This window comes from Garra rufa, chromosome 1 (genome assembly GCF_049309525.1).
Source record: "Garra rufa chromosome 1, GarRuf1.0, whole genome shotgun sequence".
NCBI lineage: Eukaryota > Metazoa > Chordata > Actinopteri > Cypriniformes > Cyprinidae > Garra > Garra rufa.
Genome location: NC_133361.1, coordinates 85196241 through 85215953, shown reverse-complemented (window position 1 = coordinate 85215953; position 19713 = coordinate 85196241). Strand labels below are relative to the sequence as shown.

Genomic DNA, 19713 nt, shown 5'->3' with positions numbered 1-19713 from the left:
TAAAATTAACTGTTTTGTTATTTCTGTTTTGAATGTGCGTTGGTTCATTATGAGTTTAGGACAATTGTTAGAAGTATTGGAAAAACTTGCATAGCGAATGTAAAAAACTAATAATTTCTGCTTCTCATAATTCGGCCTTGGTTGCATTATTGTTTTATTGCAGTAACAGTCTTATTTGAAGTGTCGCATAAGTAGATGTGTTGTGGGATTTGGCTATTAACAATTTTTACATTTTAATTATATTCTACTGAAGTAAACAAAATGCCTGAAAAAAGATGAGATCATTTTGATGAATAAGATTCAAAGATCTGAGTCAGTAAAATGATTCGAACTTCCCATCACTAATACACACATAAGAGATCTTAAAGAAAATGATTAAATAAGATAGTTTGTTATTAGAGAAGCCTTTTTTTCTTTCCTAGACAATAATGGATAAAGTGAAGCAGTGTTACGCATTGATAGAATTTCAAGACAAAGGACAGATATTCTCCCACAAAAATGGCTTTTTAAACAAAAGTGTTACAGGCCAAGCAAACCAAACAAATTTGAAGGCAGCATTGAAGAGAAATGAGCCTGTACAAATGGATGGAAAGTCTTTGAGCCTGTTTGATTGCTCAAAAAGTGTGGTAAAGAATGTGATGCAAATATTTTTTTATCTGCATGATCTGATTACTTTACACGCTTTGCTGAATATTTTTTTTATATATTATCTATTAATTTATCATATTTTATTTAATTAATACATTATTAGAAACACTAGAGAAAGTTGCTAAATTATGCATGTGGATTCTGATCTCTATAAATCGGAAATAACTTTTCATGAAGTGGGCCATGATAAAAGAATAAAAAGAAAGAGGAGGTTAACAATGATAAATACTAAAGAACTGTATTCAGCTGATGATGGCCATAGGTCTTTAATCATCAAAACAAAAAACTATAAGTTTAATACAAATTCCCTAAATATAAACATTACCTAATTCATCAAGACTCCATTCTTCATTCAACGTCATTCTTTGTGATAATTACATGCTCTTTTGATAGTTCAGTTCATTTTTAGAGTGTTTGTTATTTGAGAAAAAATGTTTGTTATTTGGTTTGATCAGAGAGCAGAAAGAGTTACTGCATCGTCATTCAGGCAGCCAGGACAGAATTATCTTCATCGTCAGTTTTTTACATAGTCATGTGACACACCACAGCCACAACAGCACTGTAAGACACATGGATCACTTTTATTTAATTTTTCCTTTTTATTATTAGTATTCATAAGCATGCTCGCCATGTTCACGCTGAATCCGAGCTGTGGGATTTACAACACGCAAATGCATCCTCTCCTCCCGAAATACATTAAAGTAAGTCTCTGGTGAGCTGGGAGAAGAGGAGAATAAACTTTATAGTTACCTGCATAATCTGTATATGATATCAAGGTTGGAAACACTGAATAGTTGTGATAAAATGACAAGCACTCAGGGCGTCCAATCTGGCTCAGAGCCAGCCAAAGCGCCAAAACAGATTTGAATTCAGCAGCTGATGAGGTAATGCGGCCGAGACAAATCGTACGTGCTCAACAATATCAACGTTGTGGGCAGGTGTTTATTATGAACAACAAACACAGGTGCATATAATGGATGGCATTTTGAATGCACAGAGATACTGCAACAAGATCCTGAGGCGCATTGTTGTGCCATTTATTCACAACCATCACCTTGCAGCATGATAATTTACTGCCCTATGTTGCAAGAACCTGTACACAATTACTGGAAGCTGAAAACATCCCAGTGTTTGGCATGGCTAGCATACTCCCCCATTGAGCATGTTTGGGATGCTCTTGATCAGCGAATTCAAGTTCCTGCCAATATTCAGCAACTTCGCACAGCCAGTGAAGAAAAGTGGACCAACATTCAGGCCACAATCAACAACCTGATCAGCTCTGAAGGAGATGTGTTGCACTGCGTGAGGCAAATGGTGGTCACACCAGATACTGAACAAGATAACACGGTAAAGCGCACGGGAAGGGCTTCCATGGAGGACATAAATAGAGGATATAAGGCCGATAGATCATTACAAGTAATGACTATAAGCGCTTGTGGTGTGAACAGCTTTATTGTTTTGACGTGCTGCTTATTTTATCTACAAATGATAAATTGGTGCCTCCACTGTCTCGGAGTCTAGTTAAAACCAAGCCGCAGTCCTCAATTTGAATGGCTTGATAAAATGAACATTAGTGTTTATATAATCTGCACTACTTAGTATAAAAGACTATTAAATGTATTAAGATCTCTGCAAATAATGAATTAAACAAATTCAAAAACAGCATCACCAGCTTCAATAATCAGCTTCAGTGACAATTTATTCTCTTCGTATGGCTACAAAAGTTCTTGAAAATATGAATACATCATGGCAGTCCTGATATAAACTGCAGGAACAGAGATTATTCAGTCCTTCAGTCATGTAGATCTGGTGCAGCATCACAATGCTCCTGACACTGAGAACGAGTTGCTCTGGTGTGATGATATTTTACAGGACATTACTGATGAAAAATTACCCATGTTGCTTACCATTGAAGACTCCATTATGAAATCAAATGAGTAAAAGAGCTCAGGTGAGAACACAAAACACTCTTAGTCATCTGTAAGTATTCGATTTTTTACATTTCCTCCTATATTCCCATATTTACACTTAATGGGACCCCAGTTATTACTCCACATACCAATATTTTATTACCTATTTGATTGAAACTTACAATCATTGCTCACATACCATTTTCATTTTGATCACTTTATTCATCTGCTCTTTACTATTACATATTACCATCAATCCTCCATCTTCAAGGACTTTTGTACACTTGCAGCAAAGTCTTCTCTCTGGTGTTATTATGACTCATGTCACGCTGATAACATAAACATACAGTTCTCTCATGTGTGAAACCTCATGTGGTATTTAAGTGATTCTTTACATCTGAAACTCTTTCCACAGTGATCACATATAAACAGCTTCTCTCCAGTGTGAAGGTTCTTGTGCCTGTTAAGGTTTCCTTTTTGGTTGAAACTTTTTCCACATTGCTGGCAGGTGAAAGGCTTCTCTCCTGTGTGAACTCTTATGTGGTCTTCAAAGTGCTGTTTTTGACTGAAACTCTTTCCACACTGAGGGCATGTGTAGGGTTTCTCTATGTGAGTTCTCTTGTGGACTTCAAGGTTTTCTTGTTGATCAAAACTCATTCCACACTGATCACACGTGTAAGACTGATCTCCATTGTGAATTCTCATGTGTCTGTTAAAGCTTTCTTTTTGAGTGAAACTTCTTCCACATTGTTTGCAGGTGTAAGGCTTCTTTTCAGTGTGAACACTCATGTGTCTGTTAAGGTTTCCCTTTTGGCTGAAACTTCTTCCACATTGTTTGCAGGTGTAAGGCTTTTCTCCAGTGTGAATTCGTAAGTGGTCTTCAAGGCATTGTTTATAGTTAAACCTCTTTCCACACTGAGGACAGGTGAAAGGCTTCTCTCCAGTGTGAATTCTCATATGTTTGTCAAGGTTTACTTTTTGGTTAAAACTTCTTCCACATTGTTTGCATGTAAAAGGCTTCTCTCGAGTGTAAATTCTCATGTGTCTTCTCATGTTTTCTCTTTGATTGAAACACTTTCCACACTGATGGCAATTGAAATAACTTCTTCCCGTCTTTCGTTTTATTTCTCTTAAGGAAGTTGTTTTAGTCTGAACAACTAAAAGATTTTTCTCCATTTGTGAAATCCTGATCTTTCTCTTCCGTTTCATTAAGTTCTTCACTCTCCTCTTTCAGTGCCATCAGGTCTAAGGTGAAAAAAGACAAGTACAAGTTAACCCCAGTTTAATGGCACGAAGCAACAGATTTCAAAACATTCAAACATGTAAAGTGTCAAAACTAACATATAACTATATCCTATATGCTCTAAGCCAGTGGTTCCCAATTCCAGTCCTCAAGCTCCACCCACTCTGCATATTTTTCATGCCTGTCATAGTTAATGAACCTGATTCTGACAATTAATCAAACAAGTTGAGTGAAAGTGACGGATGTCTCCAGACTTTATTTCACATACCTCATCATTACATCAGAGCAAGACCACATGCATGAACTATTATTTACCTATTTCACATGAAAAATGTTACTCAATCCTAGCAGTGAACATTAACATTTAAATATTAAATGACACAATTCTTTGAATGCTGTTTTTAAATAAAAGTAAAAAATGGTCTTTAAGAGAACTTTAAGAAAAATATTAAGCTAAAATCTGCAGGAAGGTAGACAGTGTAGAAAACACCTGCCAAAGGCAAAATTAATTGAGAATTGGATATTTCAGCTTTGAGAATGAAAACCAACCTGTTTGTTCCTCAGTATCTTCATGTTTGACTCTGAATGTTTCTTCATGCTCATCTTTAATAAACGCCATCTTTGTTTGTTCCTCAGTATCTTCATGTTTGACTCTGAATGTTTCTTCAATCTTCATGTCTTCATGCTCATCTTTAATAAACTCCATCTTTGTTTGTTCCTCAGTATCTTCATGTTTGAGTCTGAATGTTTCTTCAATATTCATGTCTTCACTCTCCTCTTTAATAAACGCCATCTTTATATTGTGTGGATGGATATGGATATCATTTCATTCAGCAGGAGTTTTTTTCTGTGTTTGTAAACTTTTTCCTGTTGAAGATGACAATAATTATCAGGGGAAAAAAAGAAAAAAATCTCAATCAGCTCTAGTTCAGTAGTTCAGTAGTATACATTTAGTATATTACATAAATTATTATAGTATATTACGTTAATCATTCTAAATGCTGTTGCATTTTACAGGGGTTAAAGTAAATAAAAATCCTGAGCCTGAACATATTTTTTTTTAGGGGGGGGGGGGGCATTCTTGAGTGCACTCGTTCAATCCCACAACGCATTGCAAAAACGAGTGTACAACCGATGAACACTCAACAGCTAGAGATAACCCATAATGCAGTGGTTCTCAAAGTGGGGGGCGCATGAGTATTGCAGGGGGGGGGGGGCACGGGCCATCAGCAGAAAAATAAACGTAAACAGCCAAAGGACGTAATGAACGGGAGATGGATCGGTGTGTGAAAGAGAAGAGAAAACCATAGATGAATTAGCACAGACCCAGGCAGGGGCTGGTCATTCAAAAACTCAATGCAGGGCTTCAAAGCTGCATTTATTGTCTACAAGACTAAGAAAGAACTGTGTTGTTTATGTTTTGCTATTTATACTGTAGATTCTTTAAAAATAGAGAAAATAAACATCTTCTTCATGTACTCATATTTTAATTAATTCCTGTCCCTTGCTTAAGGCGTAAAATAAATATAAAAAAGGCTTTCAGAATCAGCCCATTTGCTTGTAAAACATCTGCAACCAGAATCAGCCATGAAGAATCAAGATCGACACATTACTAAAAATAAATTGGGTGCTCCTATATTTTTTTTGTGCTCAAACTTTTTTTTACGTGGTAGCACTGTAAAAAAAAGTTAATTTCAAGCCCTGCTATGCCTTAGGACAGCATGAATCCTACAAAAAAAAATATATGAATAAATAAATAACATAGAGAATTATAATAATAACAGTTATTCTCCCTGTGCTATTTTTTTTTTTAATTAAGCTATTTTATTTCAAGTGTTGCATGTGTTTTTCTCCTGTTTTTTTTTTTTTTTTTTTGAACTAAGAAAGCATTAATTTTTCATTAAGCTTAGTAAAATCATTTATTAGTCTTAGGTGGGATAGGTATTTTTGGGAGGGGGGCGCCAGATTTTTTTTAAAGGTTTAAAGGGGGGCGCGACCAAAAAAGTTTGAGAACCACTGCCATAATGCACTGTGAGAGTCACGTGCCGATTGAATTCACGATCCGCGTCTCACCAGAAGATGGCGCCCGCAGCTGAATCATCCATCCGTTCATTTTACAATGCGCTCGTCCACTGCGTATTACAGTGTACAACAGTTACACGTTCATTGTGAATTGATTATTAAATTGTTTAACTAGGGTTTATACATAATTTCCGTGACAGAGTTCAAGATAAATCATTTAATCTTACTACTGGAGCTGCCCATTTGAAATGATTAAACAGTTAACACACTATGCAAAAGCGGCAGTCCTTCCGGTGCCCTTAGTGTCCGAATTCACTCACTCGTTTTCATTCATTCCTTCAAGTGAACTGAATGAGTGGACTAATGTAGGAAATAGGGTATAGGGGGCGGTTTCGGATACAGCCTAAATCATGACGAGCAAGCACTTTCTTACCGCTGCTGTAGCTTCCTCGAGCAAATCGTGCAGAAATAAGCCCCGGGCTCTCTTAGTTTCTTGCACCAACTGCCAAAAGGCTCGCCATGATCTCTACTTTCTTCAATCCACGTCCAGCGCCAATTAATTTTGAGTCCTTTTACTATTGCTAGGACATCATCCCCAGGCTTCATAAACTTGCGCTCCATTTTTTTTCCTCTGACAACGCTAACGTGACATTGACGTATGGGTGTCAATCATACTGTGTTGCAAGGACCCGCCCTTCTGTGCTTCTGATAGGCTTGTAATGTTAGTTAAGGCTGCGTTCCTCTCATATGATTGGTAGGTGAAATAAATTGTCTCGAAAATATTGAACCGCATGCGCAGGCTCTAAAAATATATATATATTTTTTCTCTCACGGCCGCACGCCGGAGATCCGGCACGGTGCCGGAATACTTTAAGCCCTGATTTTAGGATAGTCACAACAACAACAAAACATTTGCAATTGTTTGTAAAAGTTGTCATTACACACGTTTGAGTTTTTTTTCGTCTCATTGACACTGTTTTAAGCAGCAGGTCTCTCAGCGAGCGGTGATTCGAAACAGTGAATCATTTTGTGAATCAACCGATTCAATTGACTCGGAGTTTCTGATCTGAATCACTACACATGGAGCGACATCAGACGCTGTGTGGATGCGCTTTAATAACGTTCATCATTAGATAAAATATTACCATGTTGCATTCAATAAATTGTAAACCGCTTGTAAACCATATAAAACAGACTGAACGCTTGGTATGAATTTAAAGAGTTCAAAGTTTAAACAGTTTAAACATACTACAAACCTTTCTTCAGCTGAAACACTAATGCAGGAGCGCGGAGCAGCCTTATGACGTCACACCACCAGATCAAAATAAAAGTCCTGTTCACGCGCTTCTGTGTCTACAATGCGAAACGTTCAGAGATATGTACAAAAAGGAGTTTTATTTTTTCCAAATGCATTATTGCGTTCATTTATTCATTCAAGTATTTATGACAATATCTACAATATTTCCACAACCCTTGTCAAAAAATCCTATTGGAATTTCAGTTTATCCTTTAGGATCTTAGTGGATTCTTAGAATCCTATTGGACATTCTGATGGGTCAATATCACCATAGAGTGCCTTTGACTGATGAAAATTTCTTAAAGACATTGTTCAAGTTTTTCGTTAAACCACATGTTTATTATTTTAAGAAGACTTTAAACTTCAACAATTGCTGGTTGGTCCAGCTCCTGGACCTTTGATAAAATAATTATAAGCAAAAACATTTGGACCAACTTACAAAATATGTCCACCCTGTCAGGGACAAATGGATACAGAAAGCAAATATTTCTGACAGTGTTATCATTCTAAATAATACACTTTTGGAAAATATTTCTGTCCCTTCTCTTATATATATTTTTTTTTTAAATTGGAAAGAACTTCAAAAACTTTGGAAATAACAAAAAACTATGTTCTGAGTTACATACCATTTAAAGTAAAAAATAAGATAGGAAACATATCTGACCAGAATTTATCCAAAACCAATTTATCCTTAAATGTTCCTAAAAGAACAAATGCTAAAGATTGTCATTTGAATAAAGACATTTTATTTTTTTCAGTTAAATGACAGGGTGGACAAATGACATATGACGGGGTGGACGGTAACATGACAGGGAGGACAACTGAAGGAAGAGACACAGAAGTGGCAATAATAACACACTTAATTTAATTATTTTGAGAGTCCTCTGCATTTGTGTGTGTGTGTGTGTGTGTGTGTGTGTGTGTGTGTGTGTGTGTGTGTTTGTTTTTGTGACATATCAGGACACAAATTTGTGTAATAACATAGGTATGACATAGGTATTACAAGGAGAGGGTGACTTATGAGGACATTGCCCATGTCCCCACTTTTCAAAAGGCTTATAAATCATACAGAATACGTTTTTTTGAGAATGTAAAGATATGCACAGTCTCCTGTGAGGGCTAGGTTTAGGTGTAGGGAAGGTGTAGGGTGATAGCAAATATCGTTTGTACAGTATAAAAACCATTACGTCTATGGAATGTCCCCACAATTCACAAAAACAAACATGTGTGTGTGTGTGTGTGTGTGTGTGTGTGTGTGTGTGTGTGTGTGTGTGAGAGAGAGAGAGGGGATTGTGTTTGTGTGTGTGTAAGAGTGTTTGTGGACGTTTTATTTTAATAAAATGCTACCATATCTTTTGACAGACATGTATGTAACTGTTGCAGACCCCGCCCTAGGAGTCCACTCAACAGATGAGAATAGTCTTTTTTTTCAATGAAGAAAGAGAAAGACAAGAGTTTGCCTTCAGTTAAGCAGTCTTCTTTGTTGACTGAAGATGCGCCGTTATCGCCATGTCAACTCTTCTCTCAACTGCCACTTAGTATTTACAAAATGCAACTTTGTTTTCCTTTATATAAACATTCATGACAATTTATAAGTTACATAAATACATTGAAATGATCATATGTAAATCATAAATACAATATATATACAATCAGTTCAATAATTCTGTGACCTGAACACCATGTGGCGGTCACATAACTGATGGTCACTGACGTTTCAGAAGTTTGTTTACATGCGCGCTAACAGCTTTATACTCACCTGGCACGTTTAAAACCGAAGCGATCTCTCCCCAACTCTTCTCCTTATCGGTACAACTTTGACAAAATATTATAAAGACAGTCATGTTGTTGCCACATCTCAACAAGACGCTCCTCCATTTCCAAAGTCCAACGAATTTGTTTCGCGTTCGCCGTTTCGAGTGCTGTGACTTCCGTCTCCTCGTACACTTGTTTCTTATTGGCTATTTTGACAGTACTGACGTAATCGCAGCCCCGATGTGTGAGCTAGCAGATCGGGAGGTGCAAGATTTGATCTTTGAACGCCTCACATTACATGATAATCTGTGCCGAACATTGGGGCCGACCGAGGTACTTGACAAAATTTTTCGGTTCAAAACTCCTGTAGTGTAAGCTGGGCATTACGCTGAGGTGGGCGTTTATCTCCCGCGCTTTGATCACGTGGCTAATTAAAATATGGTCGTAAACGAAGCTGGTGGGCGTGATCGAATTAAAAAAATTAGCTCTGTTCGAATAGACTGGACATTGCGTTGGTTTCATATGGATTACTTTATCACAGAATATTACGATAAAACTTACTTTGTTTAAAAGTATACATATCAAGCTTTCTATAGACATTGCTCATGTCTTTGTGTTGTGTATTGGCGGAGTTATAGTCTATTTTAATGACGCGTTTCTGAATCAAGATCACAGTTTTTTTTTTACAAATAATAATTAGTATATTAGCACAAACAATGTCAAACAATTAAAAAAATTATAATGTAATTAAAGAATTTAAATTTTGTAAACTATCCCTTTAATAAATTTTTTTAATCACTTAATCTGTTTTATGTTTGCTTCATTTGCTATCTTCAGGGAAAAAAAACTAACTCCTTTAAGGTTTTTCTTCATCAGAAGGACATCTCCTTATAGTCACTCCAGTCCCATCAGGGTCAAGTGTGTACAGAACCGTAGAAGTGCAAAAACCCTAAACTTTAAGCTTGAAAATGGTGAAATTAGGCCTGGCAATCAAGAGATCAGATACCTTAGTGCACTGTCCACTGGTGGTCAGGTGTACATCACACAGTCCTCTTCGAAGAGGGTGTGACATACTACATAAAAAACTACACTGTGTCCTCACGGTATGAGCAGGAACGTCTGTTCATGGGGCCAAACACGACGACCAAAACTGCTCCCCTCACACTGACCTTTGGTGCCGAGAAGATGGCCAAAGATGCCCTGATTCCACCATATGTCTCTGTGACTGGGGATGAGCAGGACCTCTTTTCAACAGGGGGCTACTTGACTCTGGAAGGAACAGTGGAACGTGTGGGTGATTTAAACTCAATCATCAAACACTGGCCAAAACATTATTAATTAATATTTAACAATTGATATTTTAATTTAAAATACCTTTATAGATGCAGGTTGCAAGGATGACAACTGTGAGGGATACAGAAGTCCCCATCTTGGATCTGGAGATCAAAAGTGGCTCCAGAATCCTTGAGGTGGACCAGGCCCTGACCAAGCTCCAAATAAATGATAAAGTCAACATCTGTCACCTCCGTGCAAATGCCAAGGCCTTAAAGTTTAATTCAACCATCTACACAACTGTGGAGGTATGCAACATACACAGTGCAGGGCAACTCTGGCCCTCTGTCCTGAAGCATAATCAAATATGCCTGTCTTTAATCTTCAGGAAATCCAGAAGACTCTGGCAAGACTTTTTCAGTTGTGTACATTTACAAACAATTGAAAAATCATTAAAAATAATTGCATTTAAATAAATACTAAATCTCTTACGTTTTTCATGAATGTCCGGTCCACTATATAGTCATTGATCCAGTGAAGTGCAACTAGAATTTGGTAGCACACACTGTGTGGTTATCTTCCCAATGTGAAGCACATCTACTTGGTCCTGCTGCTGACCAAACAGACGCCGCTGTGAAATATCCAGCTGAAGATCCTGAACATCTTCCAGAGTGCCATGAATTGAACTGGCAGCCAAAAAAACCTTCCCTTTACTGAGAATCCTGGGCCTGTCGGTGATGCTGCTTCTCTTGATTCAATAAAACCTTAAGACTTTATTGAGCTGTTCATTTTTTTGTACTAATACAGATCATTGTTGATCAGACCAACCTGTATGCAGATCAGAGTATTCATGCTATGGACAGTACTTTAAAACATGCTAGAAATCATGCATGGAAGCCAGTCACTTCCTGGGGCTGTTTTTACTAACTGGTTGATACCAGAAGCCTGAACTCTAAATGTACTCATTTACAGATTAAATGCTACCCCCTGCTTCAGCAAGGTCATGTCTTACATCAGGTTTGAAATCATATAGAGATTTCTTCACTTCAATGATATTACAACAAAGCCAGCCAATGACACTGACAGGCTGAACAAAGTCTGCTTCTGTGGTGTGGGCGCCTAGCTTTCAAGGTGTACAATCCTCAAAAACCCATCAAATATGGAATAAAATCCTACATCTTGTGTGATTCTGAAACGGGGTTTTGTTTAAAAAACATGAAGTCCTATTGTGAAGAAAGTGCTGCCCTGAAAGACATGGTTGTCTCTCTTTTTTATAGCCTAGCAGGTCATGGTAAAAGATTATTTATGGTTCATTTTTACAACTCTACCACTGTGTAAACATCTACTTGATTTGAAAAACCCATTTCTGTGGTTGGAGTATGGCAAAGAGGCCACCAAGAAAAGAAATGCAAAGCAAAACCAGCATGCATTATGGAATACAATAATGCAATGAATATAGATAAGAGATAACAAATTAGATCAAAACATTGGGTACTACCCTTTTGTCAGGAAGTCACTCAAATGGACAAAGAAATGTGTAATTTCTGTTGCAGATCAGTTTGTTCAATGCTTTTGTCATTAACAAAGCAAAAAACTCACAAGATAATTGTTAAACTCTCCTCTCTTTCATCCACTATTATAAAATCATGGACCAGCCAAGAACAGGCAGGTGGCGGTGAAGAAATAGATGACACTTCAACTGAAAACACTCCTAGAGCACCATACAACACTGACCCTAGAAATAGGGTGAATTACCCTTTTTTTTTTTTTTACCGATTGCGTCTAGTTGCAAAAAGCAACACTCATCAAGAAGATGCAGTGTTTGTGCACATAAATGGTTTGCAAAGTGAGACCTCACTCTCTTATGAAAGCCCCCTTACATTCTGGTAATTGTTAGTTTACCACTCAAAGATAAAAATACAGTGTCTAATATTTATTCACCAAGGTATAATTTTATTTATTTTTTTTGTTTGTTTATTTAATTTTGAAGATTTCTTTTATGAAAGAATATGACATCTGAATGTTTTTTGTTTGTTTGTTTTAAATAACTTTAATAAAAAGCATTTTTTTTTTTTTTTTGTCCAAAATGTGTTTCTAATTAAACCTAACTGCATTCAAGTGGTGGAACAATATGAACACATGGAGATAAATATAATTTTTTTATGTAAAGCAGTCTTGGTTCTTTATCTTGATATGTGATATGTTTATGTTCATAGCAGAAAATATTCCGAGGGCTGTCAAATTAAGGTGAAAATCATAAAAATGTTGGTGGTTTCTGGAAACTTAAAAAATAGAAACTTTTTTGTTTCATCATTTCCCATCAGGTCCTTAGAAATTGTTGCACTAAAGCTGTACACTAATGTATGTTACGCAACAGTGAAGAATGTACATCAAAGTGAGTTTGGTCAGTCATGCATTCAATGAAAAAGCAGTATTCTTCAAATATTTGTAATGATTCAAGATAAAATTGAATCCTATTAAATCATGTAGAAATTATCATACAGAATTTCTTGTCCTTTGAGATGATCCTATAATTCTAATTGGAATCCACTAGGATTTTTTGACAAGGGAATATTTTGGTTTTCTTTTGAAACTTTTCCCACACTGTTTGCAGGTGTAAGGCCTCTCTCCAGGGTGCGGAGATGGACACTCAAGTTAGTGACTTGGACTCGAGTCGCACTTTTATAGACTTCAGACTCGACCTGAAACGACTCCAGACTTGACTTGAGGAAAAGAACTAGTGAAAATTTAAAAAGCAACTTGAGATTTTTTAAAAGGCGAAGCCATTACTTAGCTTGAGACTCAACTGAGACTCATGACCAAAGACTCAAGACTTGACTCAGACTCCAGCGATAAAGACTTCAGACTTGACTCAGACTCTGGCAGGATCTCATGTGGACTCTTAATGTTTCCAGGATTTCTGAAACTTCTTTCACACTATTTGCAGTTTAAAGACTTCTCTCCAGTGTGAACTCTCATGTGGACTGTAAGGTTTCCAGGATGACTGAAACGGTTTCCACACTGACAGCATGTGAAAGACCTCTCTTCTGTGTGAATATTCATGTGGGATTTAAGGTTTCCTTTTTGAGCGAAACTCATTCCACACTGTTGGCAAATGAAAGGCTTCTCTCCAGTGTGAATTTGCACGTGACTTGTAAGGTGTCCTTTTTGAATAAACATCTTCCCACAATGTTGGCAGAGGAAAGGCTTCTCTTTTGTGTGAATATTAATGTGAGTTTTAAGGGCTCGTTGTTGTTTGAAACTCTTTCCACACTGAAAGCAAGTGAAATTACTACTAGTTCCTGTCTTTTGAGCTCTTTTTTGTGTAGAAGTCTTCACAGACTGTAAGGAACAAAAATATTTTTCTCCAGTTATGAAATCATGAAGTCTCTCATTCTGATCTTTCTCTTCAGTTTCATTCAGTATGTCCCTCTCCATTTTCAGTGCTGTTAGGTAAAACACAGTTTAATGGCACAAAACAATTAATATCTAAACACAACTGAATATACGTCATATGTAATGCATGTATGCTAGATCCTATTCCAGGGTGTTCAAACCTGATCCTGAGTTTAAGCTGGCCATTATACCACTTAGACATTCCACCAATTAATTACAAAAATATCTAGATAATGTAATGACAGAGTTGAGGAAACCTAGGTATTGACTGATCTCAGACAAAGAAAAAAGAAAATGGGATACATTCCCCACTCAACTGACAGATGATAATAGTATCAATAATAATTTCTGAGGTTTTATTAAAGGGGCAAATGATGTTAGCCAGTCATAAAAGTGGCCTGTTACACTGACCTCTTAAATGGAAAACACCACAAAACTGATTGTTTGAGTCAGAGAATGAGAAACAGGGTGGAAATGGCCATAAATCAGTCCATTTTGAATATATAACAATTACACCTCAGGTAACATAATCAGGCATGTGATTGGCTAAGGACAAAAAAGCAGGAAAATATACTAAGACAACCCCCCCCCCCCCCCAATTATTGTCAATCAAGTATTATATTAAGTAACATATATTTTATTTCCTTAATTGTTTAAATTTGTATTACACGTGATCTTGTCGATCCATTAGATAACATTTACAACTCTACATGTTTGGTGCTTAAAACCATGGATTGATTTGTTTACATTGGTCTTTTTGACAACAGTAGACGTACGAGCTGATTAAAAATGTCAGATCATTCTCTTCCAGCAGGAGGCGCTATCAGAATGATACACAAAACAGCTCCGCAGCTGACTTTGAAACGCGCAGCGCTCATTTATTCAATGGATAACCTTATAAAGTTTCATCGCAATTCTTGCCTTTCAATCCCCACATTTAAGACCACCTCACATAATTAAGTCTTTCTTAACCCCTAATAACACTACAGTCATCAATAAAAATTAACAGCTTTATTTCAAGAACCGACTTTCAAAAACCCTTAGCCTACACAAAATAAGTTTCTTTTCATTTTGCACAAGAGAAATATTAGGGAAGTAAATTAATATCAGCATATGAAGTATAATTGTCTATCATTGTCTCTTAGAGAATGTGCACATTAGATGCTGAAAGCGCTGTTTTTACTTTCACTTTAATATATGCAGTTTTCACGTTGCTTGTGTGATATCCATTGGCTCACCGTCGTGGTTTAAAATATAAATATGTATGAAAATACAGTATAAAAATTATATTTACAATATTTTGCGACGTAACCCCAAAATAATGCATTTTCCATCAACGTTTTTCACTCATTGAAAGCTACATCTGTCTGCCGATCTCTGCTCTCCTCACTGCACAGATTGCACCCAAACGCTGACCCTAGTGTGCTTGATATAAATGTATTTATTAGAAATAGCGTTTGGCATTTTTTTTTATTATGTCAAAAGCTTTCACGGTCGGCATGGACGCATCTTGCGGTCCGGAATCATACTTTGCCATCCGCCATTTGCGAACAGTCGCAAATACGTGACATAGGTGACATTTTCAGATCGAAAAATCCGGACAAAATTCCCCCTGAGATGTGTGCAAACCTGGTGACCAACTACAAGAAACATCTGACCTCTGTGACTGCCAACAAAGGTTTTGCCACCAATACTAAGTCATGTTTTTCAAAGGGGTCAAATCATTATTTCACTGATTTAAAGGCAAATCAATTTTCTTTTTTTTTTTTTGTGTGTTTTTCTGGATTTTTTGTTATTCTGCTTCTCACTGTTCAAATAAAACCACTATTAAAATTATAGACTAATCATTTCTTTGTCAGTGGGCAAACATACACAAATAACTATTTTACCCACTGTACTAATTTTAACATTTAGGCTATTAAGAAAGCATGGTTTGTTAAATCTTGGCTATTAAAGTCCTGTGAGAGACAGAGAGAGATCAGGGATAATAGAGACTAATAAGGAAAATGGAAGTGAAGCTGCAGTTCAGGAGAGGACTTTCAATTAATTTGCATGTTGCATAGTCTAACAATTTAAACCTTTTTTATGTGATGGCCATATAAAAAAAGGATTGTCCATGTTTCAGAGATTGTTATGGGTGTATGAGATGGCCTGGAGGAGTGTGAGATTTCCCGGCCTGAAATTTTATCCCAGTCCACCCCTGGGCTCCAGCTTCAGAGAGCGGAGGACTCAACTCTAAGAGACTTGAAGGAAACTCTGATGCTTACCTCAAGAATATAGAACTCATAGACCACCCTTGAGAATCACAGGAGCACTGCTGTGTTCAACCATAAAAGACACCAAAACAGGGAGCCAAAGATGGACTAACACTTTTTGGCTGCCTCATGAAACACCAGTGAGCAGAGGACTCAACTCTCAGAAATCAAAAGAATAACTTAGGAGGCTCACCTTGAAAGTGGCATGTTCATATGCAACCCTCTAAATTGAGTTAGGATAGGACTGCCAACTAAACCATTAGAGCAGTCAGGAGTGGGAGCTCCAGGGAGAAGCATGCTCATAATTGACCCTATAATGAGCACAGACGCGGTCATCAGGGAGGCCAGTCAAGGAAAGGCCTAATACACCTGGTATGGTTGCCTCATAAAGCTCCATGGAGCAGAGGACTTAATTCTCAGTGATGAGAGGGGGACCCAGACATTTTCTCTGGGAGCGGTGTGTTCATCGGAGACCCTCGAGAGTGAATGGAGCACTGTCAAGCTCAAAGACACACGGAGCCTAACAGAGAGGCAAAAAAAAAAGACTGCACACAGAGCTTTGAGAGAAGGGTCCTTAAGCCTGGCTCACACAACAGGAGTTTTAAAATCCTAACCGATTATGAAATCTTAAACATGCACACACTACAAGACTTGAAAATCATGGCTCATCACACACTACAAGATATTATTAGGATTAGCATGCCTCCTGATCTCACACAGCCAGTCTTCATTTCAGCAGCTACTGTTTACATAGGTTAACTAGTGCAAGCAGCTTTCTGCACTCACCTGGTATGTTCAAAACTAGGGCTGTGATGGTCTCAATGGCCCCAGAAAAAGTAATTACCATGAATGTGTCGGGGGCAAAAATTAAGGAGATATTTGAATTAATAATAAAAATAATAATAATATAAAAATTTATAAATTAGTATTTTCTGAGTCAGTGTCGCAAAGATGAAGTTGATGATCTTGACTCGCCATCTGCTCACTTTTAAAGCCTCAATGCATCTTTTTGAATTAGGCCTATAGCTAATGAAAGAGTTTTGTTTTCGATTTTAATTATTTCGTTTTATAGTAGTGAAGTAATAATTTAAAGCTTTCTATAGATATATTAATCGTGTCTGTGACGCAATTACTTGGGTTTCGGTTAATTATTGTGAAGCGCTCCTGTTTAACACCAAGACATCAGAAAGCCTATCCTTTTTGTTTTCTTCAAAAGCACGTTTTGTTAATGCTGTGTACACACAAAATAAGGTAGACCCTTTACAATTCTGGATGATATATTACCCTTACAGCTTTATGAGCAAAAATGAAGATTCACATTGCACCGGCGAATGCATGTTCTATAGGCGCGCTCCAGCTTTCAATCTCCGCAAACAATTGCATATGTGCCTATTAGCACACATTTATCTAGGTTAAACGATTAAACAAATATTGTGATATGCTTTAAGTTTATATATATTTATATATGGATTTTAATTTAAATCGTGATGACTTGAGAAGGCTAAATTGATCTGTTTACCGCTGGTCGCTTCATTACTTAAAAAAAAAAGTGTTCATAATATATTTCTAAATTCACTTTATAAACTAAAGAAACGAAAATAAAGGTATTCACTTTGCTATTAAAGACAGCAGCTGTGTAACGGGGAAGAGAAAGAGGGAAAAAGACAGGTTCCAGTCGGACTCGGGCCAGTAGTTCTGATGAGCTGTCAGACATTTTTGCAACAAATGTTTGTTTAATAGCCTATTTAACATTCATATTTAGGCTACTTTCTTATTTAAATATATTATTTCTTTAATTTATTTGAACGTTTTTAGGCTGCTTGTTCACTGACTTGAGTGCTAAAATAAACAGGCATGTTTGTTAATAATGTTTGAGCCTCATTTATTTTGTGTTTCAAAATTATATACATATGTATTTATATATAGGCCTATACACAAACATTATAATGTATTTATATTTATAAAACACTGCGCTACCGCTGTGGTAAAAATCTGCCTATTCAAAACTGAGACAATTTCACCTCAGCACAGCTCCTCTTTCTCCTTACAGTTGTGGTACGTTTTCGACACATTACACAGACAAGAGGCAAGACAGTTACTGAGCAATTCCACGCAAATGTCAACCTTACCATGAAAAAATAAAGTTTATACAAAAAGAACAAAACCCGGTTTAAGTTGTGCATTTAGGTCTGTATTTAGCTGCATCAACGTGCTTTAATAGAAATTTGAAGGAAATGGCTATTTTTTTCTACCACATATGATGGGTGCACCTGTTGTAAAATTACAATTTCATTTGACTGTATTTCATGGTTTCAAATGAGAGATTAAAGACTGCCTATTTTTTAAATTTTATGTCAACAGTAAGTATTTTGTAGAAAGATGGAGGCCTGTATGAAAAGTAAATAAACTCACTTTGTCTAAAGAGCAATGATTTCTGGATTTATAAGGGCTAGATTAATGACGTCAGGACGCTTCAGCGTTGTGTCAGGTCCGTAACGTTTTAAAGATTAAGTTTATTTCATTTAGTAATTACTAATGCAATTAACTTGAAACTTTCTGTACAAAGCCAACTTATGGCCATGCTTATTATGATCAACAGCCCATCTCAATTCTTTGCTCTTATCGGCCAAAATAATGCGTTACGGACGTGACCGTTACGGACGTGACTCTTACAGATGCTTCATTTTAATTCATATACTGGCACACAAGTTGATGACCGATAGCCTGTGTATTTCTATACTACTGTGACCTGTTTGAGGTTTTTCCTATCATAACATTTTAGAAATTAATTCATTCTAAAATTTCAGAAATTGCATTCTCAACTAAAAACAGCGTTGAGATACACTGCATTTACTGTGCAGAAATGCACAGGCGGACTTAAGGAAAAAATCGTCAAAACTATTTGAAATGTCATAGAATTTTCATTGTCAGTATTGTCTTATTAAAACATTTAATGTAGGCTATTTCAAATAACTCGTGTCGCTATCTGCGCTGCATTCATGCAGAGAGCAAGATTTTGCGTGTTCTGCGTGCATGCTGCTGAGTGAGCAAGAGATGTGCTGTGGGGTTTCAACACTCATATTTGTCTAAATATTCTTTTCTTCATTACAAATCTTGTTTGGTTTTATTTTGTATCATTGCATGTAAAAAATAATTCACTATTTTATGCAGATGCAAAATGAAGATTAGGCTTTCCCATTTTATAAATATTTGTACAAAATATATTCAGCATATTTAATAACCTGTTTTGTATCTTTATTATTTAATGCATAAGCGATTTATTAAAACAAGTTTATGCTGCGACATATGCGTAATCTTGATTAACAGCAACTAATGATCAACGAATTGGAACGGCATCGGTCAATTACATAATTTTAAAACGTCAAATATATCCTTCAATTTGCAGGTTATAACTGCGTTTGTCTCGGGTGTAGACTTGTGAAAATTTATTTTAATGCGGATCCCCACTCTAGCATTAACCTCATTTATTACTGATATTTAAGGGTTTGTGCGGAAAACTAATGCGCATGTATGACAGGGAGGTGATCACTTTTTTTTCTGATAAAGCATTTTTTTCTGATAATGAAACATTCAGTTCGAACCTGATTTAACGCAAGCTTTTAATTTTATTATTTGTATTTTTTATTTTTATTTTACAAATAAAGACAGACAGGATGCGCTTTCTGCCATCTCGGTCTGTCTCTGGCTGGAGCGTTTCTCAAAAAAGAGCCAGAACTCAGCCTGTCTCACATAGGCTACAAGAGATATGTCTAGCTTAAAATGTCTACTTTCAAACGAACCAATTAAAAACGAAATTAAACACTCTCCGTTTATGTAATATGAAGGCTTTATTTCTCTCTAAAGCCACATCCAGTATAGGCCTGGGGAGATGCGAGTCAGCACTGTGAATTTCAT

At 36.6% G+C, this 19713-nt stretch overlaps 1 protein-coding gene across 1 annotated transcript; it reads right to left on the bottom strand.

Annotated features, from left to right (window-relative positions):
- Positions 1 to 2912: 2912 nt before the first annotated feature.
- LOC141321334 (uncharacterized) lies at positions 2913 to 13585 on the bottom strand. Its single transcript, XM_073833365.1, has 2 exons — positions 13211 to 13585; positions 2913 to 3599 (listed from the first exon to the last, which is right to left on the bottom strand). Exons 1-2 carry the CDS (start codon positions 13583 to 13585, stop codon positions 2913 to 2915), a joined length of 1062 nt encoding a protein of 353 aa, XP_073689466.1.
- Positions 13586 to 19713: the final 6128 nt, after the last annotated feature.